Here is a 16,436-nt window from a genome sequence, read left to right as displayed (position 1 = left end):
CCCTGAACTGTTTGAAGTTTGATGGACAGGCGATACCCCATCAGGGGGATAAAAAGGGACAGGTTCGCTAAGGCAACAGACACATGACACCACGAGGTAACGAGACCATGGAAGTGGTGCGCCCCCACAAGTTGGTAGGAGTTTGGCGGTCTGTTCGCGGGACCAGCCATAGACGCACAGGGTAGAAAGATAAGGTCGGCGGGAACCTGGTGTGTGTGTCCGCCCTTGCCTGGGTGCCGGGTTCACCGCAGAAGAATGATCGTATCTGGAACGGAGGGGTCACAGTTGGTGACCTCAGAAGACATTACAAAGGGCTCGCCCGAAAGCTAACCGCGAGGAATATCGAAGGTCTGTTTGGAATCCGATTTGCATATTCATTCGTTCTCTCTCTCCCTCTCCCCAACGGCACGACGGCGATTACTGCGAACTGAACTAAACTGAACTCTGTCACTTGTGACTGATCATTTTACCCCAGACTGCGATAGAGCTTGATTGATCCTATTATCCTAGTTCTGTGTACATGTGTGTTTATTCATTGCTAACCTGTTGCATTTATATCCTTACTATTAGAGTACTGTGTTGCTTATTTCTTTAATAAAACTTTCTTAGTTCCAGTAATCCAGACTCCAACTAAGTGGTCCATTTCTGCTGGTTTGGCAACCCAGTTACAGGGTACGTAACACACATCACAAGTGAGCAAGGGGCCTCTGTGGTGGGTGGGACTGGAGGGCAGTTTATTTCAACAGATGGAACTATTGAGAGTTGATTTACCTGCGTTTTGTTGCTCCACACAGATGCAATCTGATCTGTTGAATATTTCTAGCCTCACTTTTATTTCACATTTTCAGTAACTGCTGTCTTTTACATTTCGTCATCCCAGATTAATGACTGGTACCCCCTGTTGTACTCATTCCCCTCAATTGATAGATTAGATGCGATTTACAAATATCCATCACAATCTCTGAGATTGCTTTGACAGCGTATGTGTCATCTGGGTAACCTTGCTTTCAATCTGACAGATACGCTGTCTGTTCTCTCCACTCCTCCTCCTCTCTGCAATTTAAAACACACTTCTTTTCTCACTTTCTCCAATTCTGGCGAAAGATCAATGCCCCGAAACAATAACACTTTTTCTCCCTCCACTGATTCTGCCCGACCTGCAGATAATTTGAGATTATTAATTTTTCTGCCACCAATACTTGTAATAAATAACAAGCCTGAACTGCATACAGTATCCCCACCCAGTAATATTCTGTATACCGTAAAAGGGAGTAAATAAAGTATGTTCAGGTCAATTCATGTTAACGAGACAATCACTCACACTGTCATTCACAAGCAATCTAAGCTCAGATGTGGCAAAGCACAGCTGGAACTCAGCTCCTCCAGACTGACATAAAAATGGCCTTTAGCCAAAATCCAACAACACACATCTGCATGCAGTGATTTTTATTCCCTATGAAAATCAGCCATCTTTGTGATTTTTTTTTTGCTCCTCCTAAGTGAAACCAAATGCAAAACAACACCAAATTAAGGCCAAGTGATCTTAAACTGCAAAATCAAACCAACAATTTCATTTACATTTTTATGTAGGTGGTCATCACTGACAAAGCTGGTATTTATTGCATGAATCTAACAGCCCTTCAGATGCAGAGAGCAGCCTTCCTGTTCTATTGCTGTATAACATTGAATGGAGGCTGCACAATTTCACTCCATGTGGTATCTTTACCAGCAACAGTGTGTTGTTCCTGGCTAATCATAGTCGCACAGCATAGAAATGGTCCTGTGGCCTACTTCACCATGCTGAACTTACTGCCCACCCATACTAATGCCATCTGCCCACAGGAGATCTGTATCCTTTCATGCCCTGCCTACTTAAGTGCCTGTCCAACTGTATCAAACATTATGACTGTATCTGACACCACCATCTCATCTGTGAGTAAGTCCTATATACCAACCACTCTCTGTGTAAAGAAAATCCCCCTGAAACTGCTTTAACACTCCTTACACTCACTTTAAACCTATGCTTTTGTTTTTTTGCCATGGAAAAAGATCTACCTCATCAACATTTCCTATATTTTTTTAAAAAATATCACCTTCAACCTCCTTTGCTGCGGGGAAAACAGATCTAGCCTATCCATCCTCTACATTTAAATCCTCCAATCCAGACAGCAATCCTGCTAACCTCCTCTGCACTTTCTCCAGTACAGCCATATCCTTCCTGTAGTGGGTTGTCAGAACTGTTCATAACACATAAAGTGCAGTCTAGCTTGTATTATATAAATTTTCAATAAAGCATCCCAACTGTTATAGTCTATGTTCCAACTACAGTATGAAGGCAAGCATGTCACATACCTTCTTCATCTTCCTGTCTACTTGCATTATCATTTTTAGAGAATAATAGTTTGAATCCCAATGTTCCTTTGTTCATTAACATTTCTTAGTGCCCTACTATTTACTACCGGCAACACATCTTCTCTCTGTCGTCTTTTAGCTCCTAATATAGCCTCAGATGCTTTCTCTCTATCCAAAAACTTGCATTTCGTCTGCAAATTTTCTAATCCTTACTAGGGCTTATCATGGACATCTGGCAATCGAGCAAATCCACAAAAGCCAGTCAGTGGCTTCACTCAAACTGTAACAGCCTTGAGTTAGCTGGAGGAGGGCCGACTGTGGCAGAGTGTAGTATGCACAAAAGCATCTGCCCGCCTTATGCCTGGAGATATTTTCTGTCTTTTCCACACCTCTCACCCTACAGAGCATCCATTGCTACTGGTGTTTAAACAGAAACATATTGGGTAAAGAAATCCATTTCCCATAGCCCATCAGACATAGTTTCTCCCATAACACATCTGATACTCGGCACAAAGTCGTTCGCTGTTCCGTAGCTTTTCTAATCCCAGCAACAACTGTTCACCAGTTTATGCTTCACCATTTTGCTAAGTTTTACAAACAGTGGATGTTTCCATGGATATTTCAGAGCTCATACGGTAGCGCAATGGTTAGCACAATGCTATGACAGTACCAGCAACCTGGTTCTATCCCACTGCTGCCTGTAAAGAGCTTCTCCCCATGACCATCTGGGCTTTCTCCAGGTGCTCCAGTTTCCTCCCACATTCCAAAAACATATAGATTAGTTGCAAAGGTGTAATTGGGTGGTGCAGGCTCAATGGGCGAAAAGGGCCTGTGTCTCTAAATAAATAGATATATATTATTTGCCTCAGGGACTTCATACCTCGTATGAGGCCAATTCCAGGAAATTGAGCACATGGGCCACATGGCAGCGACCCACAGATCAACCTCAAGACAGCCAATCCTGGCAACATCTGTAAATGACAGAACATACTGAAACATCTCTGCAGAATTCACAGGATGCTCAACATATTCCAGGGCAAGAAGCCATACCGATAATGAAGTGAGGGGCCTGTTGTGCCAATCTTTTGATTCTTTTTGTCATAGTGAAGATCATCAAAAGTAAGTGAATCTAGATACTACTAAAGGTGATTATGAGCATTGACATTGGGAGATTGATCTTCTTGATGTTAAGAATTTTTTGGATATCTTCATATAAAGGTGGTTATAGCCGAAGGGTGGTAGTGGGGACGAGCTCCCACTGCTAAACAAATGCTCTTCATGGCGTGCGTCTCAAACAGCCTCTGACAACCAAGTCCAACTCCTGGTCTTCACGCGTGGCATAGTTCTTATGCCCGGCGGAGCTGTTCTCACTGACAGGAGAAGGGGCAAAGGCGGGCCACTGGTGCCTTAAAACCAGTTGCTCTGGGCAGATGGAGCTCGTTAACCACGGATGGTAGCTCTTCTCGGAGAGGGAAAACTCCGATTTCAAACCTCCGCTGCCTTGCGGCTATACCCCCTCACGGGAAAGGCTTTGGGAGTAAACCCCGAGGAAAACGCCAGAGTCGGAGTTCCGAAGGCGGCTGACTGCTGTTCCCAGCACCGGCACGGCAACTCCTGTGATGCTGCTCGCACCAAACTGTATCGACTTCCGTCGTTCCTTTGGGCCTGTCATCAGCATGGAGAGGGGGGTCCCACTGCATGGGCAACAGACGGATCTCCATATCAACTCTGCCCTGGCTTGTGCCCTGGAGAGGCCACTCCAGCCTACTACCAGAGACGTAGTACCCATGGTCGACCACGACCAACGGAGGCCACATACACACTTCATACATTTCACAGAAGTTTGAGTCCAACTACTACTTTATCATTTAGATGGATACCTGCTTCTCCTGAAACTTCCTGAACTACAGCAATGGATAAAAACAATTGTACAAGCCTTTAGATCTGCTTCTCACAACGTGACTGATTCTGACAGCACCTGTTGTATGGACCTGAGTAGTTACACGGCCATAGAGCACTGCAGTATGGAATCAGGCCCTTCAGCCCATCTAGGCCATGCCAGGCTATTATTTTTGTCTTGTCCATACTGCACCAACCGCCACCGCTGGGCTATAAATGTGTAGAGGCAATTTGTGGTTAAGTGCCTTGCTCAAGGACACAACACGCTGGCTCAGCTGAGGCTCGAACTTTGCCTAGCCCCATGGATCTGCACCAAACCATAGACCTTTATACCCATAATAATAGAACCAATAGCTAATAGTGCCAACCTTAATTATTCTGTAAAACGCCTGCTCACATTTAATGATATCCTGACAAACACCAAGCTGAATGGGCACTTAATAAATAGGTAGCCAGATTTCTAGCTCCTTTTCTTAAATGTACACAATTCTGCTTTCTACTAATTAAACACTGCCACTTGAACCAGAGGAAAGTTATGCTAAACTGATAAGTAAATTGGTAAGCAACTTAACTGATGTGATCAAGCATGTTTGTGAATTGGTGTTTAGGAAACCAAACCGATGACTCATCATTTGGATTATCAGTATGGTTTACTCAATGCCAATTCAACCCAATGAACTAGACAGTTCAGCACCTCTGGGCTGCTCAAGTTACTAAACACACATTGTGCACTTATCATAAAGTCAGCCTCACCTCTCTGATTTTCCTTTGATCTGAGTCAATAAGTTTTACAACCCCCTGTCTGCTTTGTTTGATCAAGGTCATGTGATGACATTGGGCATCTGACATATTGTTGCTACCAATTTCCCATTAATCTGATAACAGGAGTACAGGGAAACAAGAACAAAAAATACTGGAATCACTCAGCAGGTCAGAAAGCTACTGTGAAAAGAGAAACAGGCAAGGTTTACGGTCTGCGACTCTTCCTCAGAACTGGGAAGGACAGAGAAATACAAGTTAGTCTTGGTAGAAGGAAGGATGGGGGAAGGGTATGCAAAACAAAATGAATGTCTTTGAGGAGTACACTGAAGCAGACTTCAGCACATTGTCCTCCAGAGTGCAAATACAACACAAAATCTGTAAAGAACTTAAAATATTATCCAATCACATTTGCACAGATAATTACCATAATGCTTGAAAAGTGAATTCTTGCTTGATTACATCAACTTATCACCACAAACCCCACCCCACAAGTCCGGTGAGGTTCATTTTCAAGAAAATTCTGAATTTTTGATACACTCATAGGTAAGTGTTATGATTAGGCCTTCCTACCTTGGCACGATTTTCCATTCTCCATTAATCGATAGCCCGTGTGACACGTGCATTGGACGATGCCTCGAACCTGCTGACACTTGTGCCCGCATCCACCATTGTTTACGTTGCAGCTTTCCTCCTCAGATTGCTCACCTAATTTAGATCACATTGTTGGTTCTCATGCATCATAACTTCAGTCTCGTGCCACGTGGCAAGCAGCGTTGGCATTATGCATCACAACCTATCTGTAACCAATTATTGCATGCCTTTTTATTCTAAAACTGAATTTGTTGAGTGATTACTGAATTCCAAGAGAGTGTTGGGCAAAACGTTCGGCTGGAGCCAACTTTCCCCATCTTCTCACAGCATGTTCCAGTAGCAGAGGATAAGGCCCTTGTCCATCCTCCCGCCCAGTGAACTGTGCTCAGAAACAGCCAGGAAAAGCAGCAATCGATGGTAAAGAAACAGCAACCAAGTATTTATCTTCATAAAACCATCTGACTTCAATTACTTTTTGCTGATAGCTCAGTTCCATCCCAAGCAGAGATTATGACAGATGAAACAGCATTCCGTACAAAACAAAATTGATAAAGTTTTAAAACTATGCTGTTGGCATTTGCCAGATGCGTGATCATTAGGTTCAGACTTACGACAGTTCTGGTGTGGGTTTTCGTCACTACCGTCTTCACAATCATTTGCCCCGTTGCAGACTTTCCGTTGACCAATGCACCGGCCATTGCCACATGTGAACTGATCGGGAGCACACTGCGGTGTTTCTGCAACAAAAGTGCAGGAATTAGCCCATGTAGAGTAACCTTCTGATGCTCACCGGAGTTCCATCAGAAAACCACGATAACATGCATATAATTATTGTGTTTCTATTTAAAATTATTTGAAAATCAAGCAAATCTTTTTTGGCAAATTTGTGCCATGAGGACTCTGCTGGAATCATAAAATATCAGGACTGTTTCCCCAACCTATGGACTCACTTTCAAGGACTCTTCATCTCATGTTCTCAATATTTATTGCTTATTCATTCATTATTATTACTTCTTTCTTTTGGTATTTGCAGTTTGTTGTCCTTTGCACACGGGTTGAACACTCAGGTTTGCGCAGTTGTTCATTGTTTCGGTTACAGATTTATTGAGTGTGCTAGCAAGAAAATGAATCTCAGGGTTGTATATGGTGACATATCTGTACTTTGATAATTAATTTACTCTGAACTTTGAAGCATTAAAATGACTAAGCTCACGGGAGCTAAAACTACCCGCTTCAAATTTTACTTGCAGTCATCACAAAGGGTTGACCTTTGCACCTCTAACCACCATCCTGGTAATGCTAGCTGACCTGGAGGGAGGAACTGACGTGTGTATACATAAATAGATAAATCAGAGCCTTACACATTGCTTGTATATATCATATATCAACTGTTGCCCTTGGCTACTGCAGAAGCACCCACATCGTGGCCCTGGGTTACCCTCTGCCAATTCTGCGGTTACTATTCGACAAGTAATGCACTGTCCTGCAACTACCAATAGAAGGACCCCTGGCACAAATGGACAGACACGAATGAAAGGCAATAACGTGCCAAGGGTGTTTTCAATGAGTGACTAGGCAACATGTGGTGGACAGCTTAACATTTAGGGATTTGTCAACTGTCCACAGTAGTACAGCTAATAGAGTTGCTATCTCACAGTTCCAGTGATCCAGTTTCAATTCTGGCATCCAGTGGAGTTTGCACTTTTCCCCCCATGATCATTAGTTTCTTCCAGCCTTCTGTTTCTTCCACATCCTGAGGACATGGAGGTTGATTAAGTCCTCCAGAACAGAAAATCCTACAAAAGGTAGTGGACTTGGCCCAGTACATCATGGGTAAAGCACTCCCAACCATTAAGCAAATCCACATGAAACACTGTCATAAGAAAGCAGCCTCCATCTTCAGGGATCTTCACTACTCAGGCCATGCTCTTTTCTCACTGCTGCCATCAAGTAGAAGGTACAAGAGCCTCAGGACTCACACCACCAGGTTCAAAAACAGTCATTACCGCACAATCATCAGGTTCCCGAACAAAAGGGGATAACTACACTCACTTGCCCATCCATTGAGGTGTTTCCACAACCAATGATTTCACTTTAAGGACTGTTTCGCTTGTTATTTCACATTCTCGTTACTTACTGCTATTTATTTATATTTGCACAGTTTGTTGCCTTCTGCACTCTAGTTGATATTTCATTGGTTCTGTTATAGTTACTATTCCACAGATTTCTTGAGTATGCCCACAAGAAAAAGAATCTCAGGATTGTATGTGGTGATGTATATCTACTTTAATAATAACATTTACTTTGAACTTTGGTAAACTAGCTGACCACAGTAAGTTAACCTTAGTGTGTAGGTGAGAAATACAGTCTAGGAGGAGTTAAAGGGAACATCAGGATAATAAAATGAGATTAGTACATGATCATTATAAAAAGGATGTGTGTTGGTTGGGTTCGCCTCTGTTTCTATGCCAGAGACTATGTTGAGGCACCATAAATTGGAAGATTGGCTACAATAATGACTGGCCCACGACTAGTATGTTCAGGTTCCAATGCAGGTTTCATCAACATGACCTAAAAAGACTTTTCCTCACCTGTCTTCTCACAGTTTTCTTCATCACTGTTGTCAGAGCAATCGTCCTCTCTATCACATCGCCACGACAAGCGTATACAGCGGCCCGACTTGCAGCGAAACTGGTCTGCTGTACACTGCGAGGCAGCTGCACAAGAACAAAACACATCATATCTGGTTAAAGTGCCAGCAAAACAATATTGGTCACTCGGGGTAATTGCTTCTTGTAAGCATTTTCTTTGAGGGAGAAAAAAGCTGTTTAATAAACTTACTGCAGTTTTTCTCATCGGACTGATCATCACAGTCAAAATCGCCATCACATCTCCAGCCAGCATTAATGCAGAGCCCGCTATTACAAAGGAACTCTCCGGACCGACAGGGGTGATGGGAAGCTGTGGGGAATAACAAAAAAATAAATAAATTTGTACTTGTCAGGAGGTAGAAGCTTCCATTTTAAAAGTAATATCCCATACAACAGGCCTACAAATGACTTTTTCTTTAATCCTATCAACAATATTTTTGGAAAATAATTTTAATGAGATCACAATCAGACTATTTCATTAAGTATGAAATTGAAGTCTCCTGTTTTACAATTGCAGAGGTAAGTGTGGGATGATATTCCTGCAGTACTGCTTTTAGAAAAATTACCATATCCAATATATACAACTGGAATGCTCAGATGTACTTCTGAACCTCTATCGCTAGAGGCTCATAGTGAGTAATGTAGAGGTTAAAATGAAACGGATACTCATTTTAACTAACTCCTTTAGTTTGATTGCTTCTACACACACTTTCTGAAGGCTGTTAGCAAACAAAGAGTGGCTGCGAGAAGTTATTTCTGCCTGCCTATTCAACAAATTCTCCTTTTCCTACCAATTGTTAAATCCATAATTAAGGATCCTCACCACCCAGGACAGGTCCTCTTCTCATTACTACCATCAGAGAGGAGGTACAGGAGCTTCAAGGCACACACTCAATGTTTCAGGAACAGATTCTTTCCCCTGCCCTCTGCTATCAGATTTATGAATGGTTCCGGAACTTTTTATCATTCCCTTACCGATTTGCTCTCTTTTTGCACGATCTACTTACCTTATATATAGTTGCTGCTGTAACTTGTAATTTTTATGCATTACATTGTACTCCTGTCGCAAAGAACAAAGTTCACATCGGGGGGGCATTCGGGGATAGGCATGGATGATAGAAAAATGAAGTGCTATGTGGGTGGAAAGGATTAAATCGATCTGAGGATAGGTTAAAAGGCCAGCACAGCATTGTGGGCCGAAGAGCCTGTATGGTGCTATGATGTTCTGTGTTCTATATGTCAATGATAATAAACCTAGTTCTGATGCTAATTCATGTTCTGAAAACACAGTTCACATTAAATTTTGTCAGCCTCTGGAATTTTAAAGCACCCTCATTGTCCTCCTTGAGAAATAAAGCTGCCAGACGCTGCAAGGTCCAAAAGTTAGGATCTCAGCCTGTTAACAGTCTAATAGAACATCATTGTCTATTGTCCTTTCTCTACTTCTTTACAGCACTTCAAAGAAAAGCATCTTGCACAGTGTTAGCCTTCAGGCATCACCCTACAATAAATATTATTCACATTAGACTTTCAATTGGATGCCAGTGAGCTTCCCTATTGAGATTACAGCTAAGCACAACCTGTGATCTATCTCCACTGAAGCAAAGTTAAAGCATCAGTAATCAAGCAAAAGCTACCTGGAAAAATTGCCTCCTAACTACAAGCATCCTTGTTAAGTCAATGAAGTGCATTAGAAGGAATTAGTGTGTCTCCTGAAATATTTATTCCTTTGCTACAGACATACAGTAAACTTCTGGAGCTTTTGTTTTCCAAAGGAAGGCTCAACCTTGCTAAGTACACATTGAAATTATTTCAGTTCTTTTACATAGGATTACACTTGAGGGCAATAGTGCCTATTAATAGAGTCAGAGAGTCATAGAAAAGTATAGCACAGGAAGGATTCGGCCCCTCTATTCAGTGCCTTCCCATTTAAACTGCTTACTTCCATTGACCTGCACTGGCACCACAGTCCTCCATTCCACTACCATCCAGGTACCGATCCAAACTTCCCTTAAACTTTGGAATTGAGCTGTCATGTACCACTTGTCTTGGCAGCTCATTTCAAGCTCTCGCAACCCTCTGAGTGAAGAAGTTTCCCCTCATGTTCCCCTTAAACTTCTCACTGCTCACCCTTAAACTATGTCCTCTGATTGAACATAGAACATAGAATAGTACAGCACAGTACAGGCCCTTCGGCCCACAATGTTGTGCTGACCCTCAAACCCTGCCTCCCATATAAGCCCTCACCTTAGATTCCTCCATATACCTGTCTAGTAGTCTCTTAAACTTCACTAGTGTATCTGCCTCCACCACTGACTCAGGCAGTGCATTCCACGCACCAACCACTCTCTGAGTAAAAAACCTTCCTCTAATATCCCCCTTGAACTTCCCACCTCTTACCTTAAAGTCATGTCCTCTTGTATTGAGCAGTGGTGCCCTGGGGAAGAGGTGCTGGCTATCCACTCTATCTATTCCTCTTATTATCTTGTACACCTCTATCATGTCTCCTCTCATCCTCCTTCTCTCCAAAGAGTAAAGCCCTAGCTCCCTTAATCTCTGATCATAATCCATACATTCTAAACCAGGCAGCATCCTGGTAAATCTCCTCTGTACCCTTTCCAATGCTTCCACATCCTTCCTATAGTGAGGTGACCAGAACTGGACACAATATTCCAAGTGTGGCCTAACCAGAGTTTTATAGAGCTGCATCATTACATCGCGACTCGTAAACTCTATCCCTCGACTTATGAAAGCTAATACCCCATAAGCTTTCTTAACTACCCTATCCACCTGTGAGGCAACTTTCAGGGATCTGTGGACATGTATCCCGAGACCCCTCTGCTCCTCCACACTACCAAGTATCCTGCCATTCACTTTGTACTCTGCCTTGGAGTTTGTCCTTCCAAAGTGTACCACCTCACACTTCTCCGGGTTGAACTCCATCTGCCACTTCTCAGCCCACTTCTGCATCCTGTCAATGGCTCTCTGCAACCTTTGACAATCCTCTACACTATCTACAACACCACCAACCTTTGTGTCGTCTGCAAACTTGCCAACCCACCCTTCTACCCCCACATCCAGGTCGTTAATAAAAATCACGAAAAGTAGAGGTCCCAGAACAGATCCTTGTGGGACACCACTCCTCCAATCTGAATGTACTCCCTCCACCACCACCACCCTCCGCCTTCTGCAGGCAAGCCAATTCTGAATCCACCTGGCCAAACTTCCCTGGATCCCATGTCTTCTAACTTTCTGAATAAGCCTACCGTGTGGAACCTTGTCAAATGCCTTACTAAAATCCATATAGATCACATCCACTACACTACCCTCATCTATATGCCTGGTCACCTCCTCAAAGAACTCTATCAGGCTTGTTAGACACGATCTGCCCTTCACAAAGCCATGTTGACTGTCCCTGATCAGACCATGATTCTCTAAATGCCTATAGATCCTATCTCTAAGAAGCTTTTCCAACAGCTTTCCCACCACAGGCATAAGGTTCACTGGTCTATAATTACCCGGACTATCCCTATTACCTTTTTTGAACAAGGGAACAACATTCGCCTCCCTCCAATCCTCCGGTACCATTCCTGTGGACAACGAGGACATAAAGATCCTAGCCAGAGGCTCAGCAATCTCTTCTCTCGCCTCGTGGAGCAGCCAGGGGAATATTCCGTCAGGCCCCGGGGACTTATCTGTCCTAATGTATTTTAACAACTCCAACACCTCCTCTCCCTTAATATCAGCATGCTCCAGAACATCAACCTCACTCATATTGTCCTCACCATCATCAAGTTCCCTCTCATTGGTGAATACCGAAGAGAAGTATTCATTGAGGACCTCGTTCACTTCCACAGCCTCCAGGCACATCTTCCCACCTTTATCTCTAATCAGTCCTACCTTCACTCCTGTCACCTTTTCTTCACATAATTGAAGAATGCCTTGGGGTTTTCCTTTACCCTACTTGCCAAGGCCTTCTCATGTCCCCTTCTTGCTCTTCTCAGCCCCTTCTTAAGCCCCTTTCTTGCTTCCCTATATTCCTCAATAGACCCATCTGATCCTTGCTTCCTAAACCTCACGTATGCTGCCTTCTTCCACCTAACTAGATTTTCCACCTCACTTGTCACCCATGGTTCCTTCACTCTACCATTCTTTATCTTCCTCACCGGGACAAATTTATCCCTTACATCCCGCAAGAGATCTCTAAACATCGACCACATGTCCATAGTACATTTCCCTGCAAAAACATCATCCCAATTCACACCCGCAAGTTCTAGCCTTATAGCCTCATAATTTGCCTTTCCCCAACTAAAAATTTTCCTGTCCTCTTTGATTCTATCCTTTTCCATGATAATTATGAAGGCCAGGGAGCGGTGGTCACTGTCCCCCAGATGTGTGACCTGTGAGATCTGTGACCTGACCCGGTTCATTATCTAGTACTAGATCTAGTATGGCATTCCCCCTGGTCGGCCTGTCCACATACTGTGACAGGAATCCATCCTGGACACACTTAACAAATTCTGCCCCATCTAAACCCTTGGAACTAATCAGGTGCCAATCAATATTAGGGAAGTTAAAGTCACCCATGATAACAACCCTGTTATTTTTGCACCTTTCCAAAATCTGCCTCCCAATCTGCTCCTCTGTATCTCTGCTGCTACCAGGGGGCCTATAGAATACCCCCAGTAGAGTAACTGCTCCCTTCCTGTTCCTGACTTCCACCCATATTGACTCAAAAGAGGATCCTGCTACATTATCCACCATTTCTGTAGCTGTAATAGTATCCCTGACCAGTAATGCCACCCCTCCTCCCCTTTTTCCTCCCTCTTTATCCCTTTTAAAGCACTGAAATCCAGGAATATTGAGAATCCATTCCTGCCCTGGTGCCAGCCAAGTCTCTGTCATGGCCACTACATCATAATTCCATGTATGTATCCAAGCTCTCAGTTCATCACCTTTGCTCCCACCCAACCTCAGCGGAGAAAGCCTGCTTACATTTACCCTATCTATACCCCTCATAATTTTGTATACCGCTATCAAATCTCCCCTCCCTCTTCTACTTTCCAAGAAATAAAGTCCCAACCTATTCAATCTCTCCTTATAACTCAGGCTCTCCATGCCCGACAACATCCTTGTAAATTTTCTCTGTACACTTTCAACCTTATTTACATCATTCCTGTAGGTAGGTGACCAAAACTCCACAAAATACTCCAAAATTAGGCCTCACCAATGTCTTGTACAACTTCAACATAACATCCCATCTCCAGTACTCAATACTTTGATTTATGAAGGCCAAAAGCCTTCTTTACAACCCTATCTACCTGTGACACCATTTTCAATGAATTATGGATCTGTAATCCCAGATCTGTCTGACCTATCACACTCTTTGGCACCCTTCTCTTCACTGTGTAAGACCTACCCTGGTTGGTCCTGCCAAAGTGCAACACCTCACACTTGTCTGCATTAAATTCCATTTTTCCAGCTGGTCCAGATCCTGCTACACCCCCAAAACTGGTGTCATCTGCAAATCTGCTGATTCAGTTAACCACATTAACATCCAGATCATTACTATAGATGACCAACAAAAGCAGATCCATCACTGATCCCTGTGGCACTCTGCTAGACCCAGGCCTCCAGTCAGCGAGGCAACCATCTACTACAACTCTCTGGCTTCTCCCACAAAGCCAATGTCTAACCCAATTTACTACTTCATCTTGAATGCCAAATGACTGAACCTTCTTGACCAACCTCCCATGCAGGACGTTGTCAAATGCCTTGCGGAATTCCATACAGGAAATTGTCCACTGCCTTGCTTTCATCAACCTTCCAAGTAACTTCCTTGAAAGACATGACCTACCATGCACGAGACCATGCTGACTATCCTTAATCAGTCCATGTCTATCCAAATACCTGGATATCCAGTCGCTCAGTACACCTTCCAATAGCTTTCCTCATTACTGATGTCAAGCTCACTAGCCTATAATTTCCCAGATTATTTTTAGATCCTTTCTTGAACAGCGGAACAACATTAGCTATCCTCCAATCCTCTAGTAACTCACCTGTCACTAAGGATGATTTAATTATCTCTGCTAGTGCTCTGGCAATTTCTGCACTTGCCTCCCGCGGGATCTGAGGGAACATCTTGTCAGGCCCTGGGGATTTATCCATCCTAATCTGCCTCAGGGCAGCAAGTACCTCCTCCTCTGTAATCTGCATAAGGTCCATGAAGTTGATGCCTCTTTGCCTCACTTCTATAGACTCTGTGTCTGTCTCCTGAGTAAATACAGATGCAAAACTTTTATTTAAGACCTTCTCTATCTCTTCTGGCTCCACACATGAATTACAGTCTGATCTTCCAGAGAACCAATTTTGTCCCTTGTAATCCTTTTGCTCTTAACATATCTGCAGAATGCCTTCTTTTAGCCTTCCTGATCTCTTCCTTAAGTATTCTCTTGCATTTCTTATCATCCACACGCATGTTATTTGGTCCTACCTATCTATACCTGCTATACAGTTCTTTTCTTTTTAGCCAGGGCCTCAATCTCTCTTGAAAACCAAGGTCCACTACACCTTTTATCTTTATGTTTTATTCTGACAAGCACATACAAGCTTTGTACTCTCAAAATTTCAATTCCGAAGGCCTCCTGCTTAATAGGTACATTTTTGCCAGAAAACAGCCTGTCCCAAGCCACACTTGCCAGAAAATATAATATCAATTTTGAAAATAGCAAAATCCCGTAGTTGACCAATTAATTTACTGTTTAATCTACCAATTAAACTTAGTTGGCCATTTGCCAGTTTCCTTTTTTTATCTATATATTTATAAATAATCGTAACTTTTAAATCATCTTAACGGTACATTTTTTCGCAAAACAAGTTTAATGTTTGATATTAAACCAAGTTTGATGTTTTTCAGATTCTTGACTGGCATCATGTTTGATTGTAAATTCGACACCTTAACCCTCCCCTTCCATTACGTCTAAAATAATTTACATCCACCCTCTGGATTGTAGCCTGCATTTCCTTCCTCAATTTCCTACTGGGATCTTATGTAATGGGCTTCCTCTGCAAAGATTAAATCCTCATTTAAACAGCACTGCTCCTCAGAGACATAATAAATAGGTACAGCGTAAGAATAAACCCCGTCAGGACAAAACTCTGTATTTCTTCCAATCTCAATCCTGAGTCCACTCTGCTGCCTGATTACCCAAGTGAAATTCAGCAATAGATCAGACATATTTTTCCCAGCTGATTATTGGAACTGTAATATTCATTTCCCTCCAAAAACGCAATGTACCATACACTGAATGTACTTTCTCCAATGCTGCTCACAAAGGTTGAACATTACATTTACAAGATCCATCCTCTCTTCACTTTGAACAATGCCTCAAAAACCAAGTAACAATGGAGAAATACACATACTACAACAATAAATTTATTTTGATCCCTTTCCCTTCCATCAGGGATTCCGTCTCCTGTCTCCACATCATTAGTTTCAACCTTCTACATCTTACCAAACTGTCAGTGACATTCTGATCTATGCTTGTTACCTCAGGGATTGAATTATAACATCCAAACATCGAGCAGAGATGTTCAATCTCTGCGACTCAAATTTTGCACTTGTTCACATACCCGTTATTCATACCCTCTCTCTTAACCATAGAGCAGATATGTCCTCACCAATTTTGATTGACTACCACACCACAGTTCCAAAATTAGCCTAATACTTCAGCTAATGCTATGCAATCATCAGATTATTGTGTGTTTCCCCAGTCTCCAATCACTTAAGTCAGCACCAATCTCGACTGTACTCTCTGCAAAGCTGTTTATCAGCTTTTCAAGATTTTTTCCAATCTTAACAGACTCTCCATATTTTCTTTAAGACTATGCACGTTTCTTATTTTTTAAATAAATTCTTTTAGAAACCACTCAGTCATATTCAAGATTTAAAGGCTTGATAGGTTTTATTACATTCTGGTTGTTATGCGAAGAAAAGTTAACATTTGTTTCATTGCAGTGGTCAGTTTATTTAAAGTATCCATGACATTACAGCAGTCTCCAAATCTTTTCCTGTATCATAAAAATGAATACCTTTGTCAGAAGACATAATATAAACAGTGATTGAAAATCAAAAAAATGCAGATGAATGAAGACAGAATTACAAATACAAAGTTTTGGAAA

The 16,436-nt window shown here is 42.5% G+C and overlaps 1 protein-coding gene across 3 annotated transcripts in view; it reads right to left on the bottom strand.

The window, feature by feature from the left end:
* lrp4 (low density lipoprotein receptor-related protein 4) overlaps nucleotides 1-16,436 on the bottom strand; it is a 452,403-nt gene that overhangs the window by 99,513 nt on the left and 336,454 nt on the right. For 2 of the 3 annotated variants that reach the window (XM_072272686.1, XM_072272688.1), the window contains exons 7-10: nucleotides 8,446-8,565; nucleotides 8,196-8,321; nucleotides 6,216-6,341; nucleotides 5,584-5,718 (exon numbers count right to left, since the gene is read on the bottom strand). In XM_072272686.1, coding sequence (XP_072128787.1) covers nucleotides 5,584-5,718; nucleotides 6,216-6,341; nucleotides 8,196-8,321; nucleotides 8,446-8,565 — 507 coding nt within the window. The remainder of the gene's footprint in view (nucleotides 1-5,583; nucleotides 5,719-6,215; nucleotides 6,342-8,195; nucleotides 8,322-8,445; nucleotides 8,566-16,436) is intronic. The other variant, XM_072272689.1, reaches the window with a different exon arrangement.

Source organism: Mobula birostris, chromosome 11, assembly GCF_030028105.1.
Source record: "Mobula birostris isolate sMobBir1 chromosome 11, sMobBir1.hap1, whole genome shotgun sequence".
Classification (NCBI taxonomy): Eukaryota; Metazoa; Chordata; class Chondrichthyes; order Myliobatiformes; family Myliobatidae; genus Mobula; species Mobula birostris.
The sequence above is the reverse complement of the archived record's forward strand: the minus strand, read 5'-3'. Positions and strand labels throughout refer to the sequence as shown.